We start from the raw sequence: 4,413 nt of genomic DNA, 5'->3' as shown, positions 1-4,413 counted from the left end.
AGTAGAAACTTGATGGCGTCAGGAGAGAAATGAGTGGTGCTCAAAATAAATCCCCGTCTTTGATTGGAGAATCGGATAGGACAATAGATTAAGAACACAAACTATGTAACGCTTTTTTGGATTGGACTGAAGCTTTGCAAAGCTGTATTCTCAGTGGTTGAAAAATGTTTAGCTTCTTCGTACCCTCCCCCAAATCTTGCCTTGCTTTCTTCTACGCCAGCGGTGTGTCACGGAGGTTTGTTAGCCGGTGGGGAGGACCAAATTCGGCCATCGATTGACCCTATTTAACCAAACTGGCAGTAAGTCGGGTCTGGGGGGTCGCCCTGACGACTTTTACACGAGTAAATCGCCTCGCCTGTTCTTACATTTCGCCCCTTGATCGACCGCTCTTCCAATGTCGGATTTCAAGCTCGGGATTGTTCGACTTGGCCGTGTGGCCGGGAAGGTGAGCTGGATCCGGGGACTGCCATGTGTGCGACAAGAAGGGGAGGGGATCACAAAAGTGCTTACAAAATGGCTCGTTGAGATAGGTGATGGCTGGCATTGAATATGTTTTAATATGGAAAACAGACAGACATAAGTCGTGGATCCTTTTAGAATTCTAGGTGGCCTAATATAAATGTTTCGCTGGATTTGTTTTCTCTCGAAGCCGTCCAGAACAACCTATTAATTAGCTAGCCATGCTGAAGCTAGTTACATTTAACCAACGTTCGTAGCTAACTAGCTCATTTATGGACGCAACGATGGCATGGGTCAATGTTAAAAAAGTAAAAAATATCCTGGCATCCAAATGCACACTTCACAAACGGTCAAGCAAATTGTAATGTAGCTAACTGGCGACACTGGCTAGTGAAGTAGTAGGAAGCCATTGCCACGCTCTATAAGAAACACCGGCATGACAGCTCTCAAGTAACGTTTGTTACCTTTGTTTTAGCTAACAACGGTATTTATTTTATTTAAAAAACGATCTTAATTTTTGTCTTTACATTTGAAGGCTGCCAAACTTAGTCTCCTATGTGCCATTATTGACATGTAGCTACGCCTAGCTAGTGTTTTGTTTAGGGTAGCTACGTCAAACAGTTTTTACCAGACGAATTTGAACAGTGACTTGAATATTTGTCTCCTCATGTTTTTAGCTAGGACAGTTGGTAAACATTGAAATGTCACTTGTAGAAATGAGAACCACTTGGACATATCACGTGTAATGGAGTGACCCCCTGGAACATTCACCTAGAGACCATATATAATAGTCCAACAACGTTGTGCTTTTGCGTGCCAGTCAGTGTGATCGATAGCAATGTTTCATGAATGCTAACATACTCAAAGCAAATGTAACTTGACTCAGGGTCTTGATTATACCATCACATGTGTTAGGTCATCTGATTTTGGGGTCATCTCACACACCTCATTGTTGTAATCTCGCCCCATTGTTGTTAATTCCACACAATAATTGTGTAAACCCACATTACATGTGGCAATAACTGTACATTATTTTGCAGACAAAGTACACACTGATCGATGAACAGGACATACCATTGGTGGAGAACTATGCTTTTGAGGTAAGTGGGTGAGGATTTATGTGGAGGTTGTGTGTGAGGGTCATTCTAGTCAGAGACCATTCCCACTCTATCCTGGCCCTGGTATAAACAACTGCACTTGTCTTGACTATGAGGCCTGGGATAAATAAATCTATGTTACACTATATTTTTCAGGCACGCATGGAGGTAGATGCAGATGGCAATGGGGCAAAGATCTTTGCTTATGCCTTCGACATTGGCAAAGGGCGCTGGGCTGGCAGGCCACTGCACGAGCTGCTCTGGTGAGTTGGTGTCCCATCCCCACAATCTGCTCCTAAATACATCCTCATAGTCTGTCGGTTAGGGCAGATTTTTGCCTTTATCAAACAAACTACGTGCTTCATATTCAGTGTGTGATGCTGGCAGACTGGTTGAGTCAAAAGGCGATTTTAATGTTTATCCAGGGAGAAACACAGAGGAGGCATCGCTCCCAGCTTCCAAGTAGTCCACATAAACTCTGTTACAGTGGATAACCGTCTGGACAACTTGCGACTGGTCCCCGTGGGTTGGAGCCCCAAACCAGAGGAAATCTCCAGCAAGCAAAGGTATTACAGCTGTGCACTTCACCACTACAATTACTAGAGCTATATTCTGCTCTTCTAGTACTCATCACTTCTTTACTGAGGAAAAGACAACATAATATTGAGAAAATACAAGATTATTCAGACTTGGCATAACTTTGAACTTGTCTTTTTTTCTATCCCTGTAGAGAGCAGTCTTTGTACTGGCTGGCCATCCAGCAGGTACCAGCTGACCCCGTAGAGGAGCAGTACCTGGAGCTCAGTCGTACCCGCTACTACAATGCTAACGGAGAGCTGGTGGAGGAGGAGGAGTGCTCCTGTACTTACTACGAGTGTCACTACCCACCCTGCTCGCTCATCGAGAGGAGAGTATGTACTGCTACCCATATATTCTGCTCTTTTCTGTTATTTTCACTCACTCTTGGGAAGGGAGTGCTGAAGTACATGGCTTTGAGGATATTTGTGATCAGAGGCTAACATAGATTATTGTTGCTATTTTGAGGTGTTTAATATAATAGTCTCAGTATAGTGTCGTTCCACCAGTCTGACTTTGTATTCCATCTGCCCACAGCTTAGAGAGTTCAACATCTGTGGCCGCTGTCAGGTGGCTCGCTACTGTGGCTCCCAATGCCAGCAGAGGGACTGGCCCGCCCACAAGAAGCAGTGTCGGGAGCGCAAGAGGGTCCTAGCCCTGGAGTCTGAACCTGAGCGATGATCTCTGAATCAATCACCAGAATAGGGGAATTGGGGGGTGGAAATGAAGTGCGGGGGGGGGGAGAAGAATCTGCTGACAGAGACGAATGACAGAGGACAATGTTGGTTGGTTGAAAGGGTGGGAAGATAAAAAAAAAAAACTACAACCAGTTCACAGAACTGACAAATCTCCATAACTTGCTTTTTTTTGGAGAGGGAGATCCTCCTGGAGCTCTACCTGCTGCTATGAATTTGTATGTTTGAGTAAGAAGAGGTCACATGGATGAAACTGTCCATGCTTCTTTTGGACTACAATTGATTACAGTTGTCATCAGCTTTCTCCTTACTCCCACCCACCAACCAGTAATGCCGTGTGTACAGGGATATAGGGATGACAGTGCCTGCTGTTCACCTGGTACAATGGACATGGACCTTTCCACTGTACTACTACTCCCTCTTGGACCTTTGGTGCACATACTCAAGACACCTTCCTGTCATGCTCCAAGACCAACATAAAACAGATTTTCCATGCTGTTTCACACTAGCAGTATTGTGTGTGCTGCCATTATGGACTGAAGGATATAGATAAAGTGTTGAACATTGGGGGGGGGGTGCTTTTGTCTGTGTATTATTATTTTGTCACTTAGTTTTTGGGGAGGGTGGGAAGGGGTTATTGATTTTTGGACTTGATCACTTGTAGAGGCATTGTTACTTTCCTGTGTTGAACATCCCTGAATGAATCTGTCTCTTGATGCGATCTGTTCGGTTTCCCTTCCAGACGCTCACACCCTGTCGCTAACGTTTAAGGGATGTCCTGGGAACAACTTAAACCCAGGTTGGCCATTGGACAGGCTACGTCAGTTTGTTCTTGGATTGTATGAAATGGCCCTAATGTTTTGTTTTCTACACATCAGTCATTAAAGAGATCTGTTCTATGTCCAAGTGATCGTAGATGAAATAATACATTTTACAGATCACCCCCTCAGTGTACTATTCATGCACACCTGCTCAAAGTTTGTCTTCCTGTAACCTCGCTCCCATGCTATTCCACACAGTGAATATAAGCCTGGTACATCAATGATTCAAAGTTGGCTTTTAGTGGTAGTGACCATAGCATTTTATGGGAGTGACCTGAGTAAAGTACTTGTAGTTTAATTTTAGCTAGTCGTCTGACTCTGTGCTTGGGTTGTGCTAGCATACAGGGTAGAATTAGGAGAAGGTGTTGTGGGAGATGATTGGTAAATTAAGCCAATGCCTATGCGCTGGGAGTTTCTCTTGGTTTTTCTGTGTTGGCTGGAGAAGTTTGAACCGTTGGTCTACCGGGCTCTTTGCACATTTGGGCAGAAGTGTCTGGGAATGAGATTAAGGTGCTTTCAAGACAACTGGGAATTCAGAAATAACCAAGGTCCAATCATGACATTGGTGATCTTTAGGTCGGAAAGTCGGAGCTCTAGAAAGATGCCAGCTTACGACTTGGAATTGAGTTCCATGACCATTCAAAATTATTTTCCCAATTGGAGCTAGTTTTTTTCTGACTTCCCAGTTTTCTTGAATGCACTGAAGTCGGAAGTCTGAGATTTCCCAGTTGTTTTGAATGTGGCATTAGTCTTCCTGTTGTCTCT

General features: G+C 44.2%; 1 protein-coding gene across 2 annotated transcripts; it reads left to right on the top strand.

Moving 5' to 3' along the window:
- On the top strand, positions 1 to 2,868 carry zmynd19 (zinc finger, MYND-type containing 19). Of its 2 annotated transcripts, none has more exons than XM_014135159.2 (6): positions 1 to 445; positions 1,500 to 1,559; positions 1,713 to 1,819; positions 1,982 to 2,122; positions 2,287 to 2,467; positions 2,670 to 2,868. In XM_014135159.2, the coding sequence occupies exons 1-6, from the start codon at positions 395 to 397 to the stop codon at positions 2,811 to 2,813; spliced, it is 684 nt and encodes a 227-aa protein (XP_013990634.1). In that variant the 5' UTR covers positions 1 to 394; the 3' UTR covers positions 2,814 to 2,868. The 2 variants fall into 2 exon arrangements, with proteins under 2 accessions (XP_013990634.1, XP_045547326.1); XM_045691370.1 differs by lacking the exon at positions 1 to 445 and adding an exon at positions 507 to 530.
- The last annotated feature ends 1,545 nt before the right edge of the window (positions 2,869 to 4,413 follow it).

Source organism: Salmo salar, chromosome ssa01 (assembly GCF_905237065.1).
Source record: "Salmo salar chromosome ssa01, Ssal_v3.1, whole genome shotgun sequence".
In the NCBI taxonomy this organism is placed as follows: domain Eukaryota; kingdom Metazoa; phylum Chordata; class Actinopteri; order Salmoniformes; family Salmonidae; genus Salmo; species Salmo salar.
This window is presented reverse-complemented; position numbering and strand designations above follow the sequence as displayed.

What these genes read in the sequence shown, in the direction of transcription:
- zmynd19 (XM_014135159.2), top strand. Translation starts at nt 395, where the DNA reads ATGTCGGATTTCAAGCTCGGGATTGTTCGACTTGGCCGTGTGGCCGGG. An exon ending in TGGAGAACTATGCTTTTGAG is followed by an intron (nt 1,560 to 1,712) that starts GTAAGTGGGTGA and finishes TATATTTTTCAG; the next exon opens with GCACGCATGGAGGTAGATGC. An exon ending in CCACTGCACGAGCTGCTCTG is followed by an intron (nt 1,820 to 1,981) that starts GTGAGTTGGTGT and finishes ATGTTTATCCAG; the next exon opens with GGAGAAACACAGAGGAGGCA.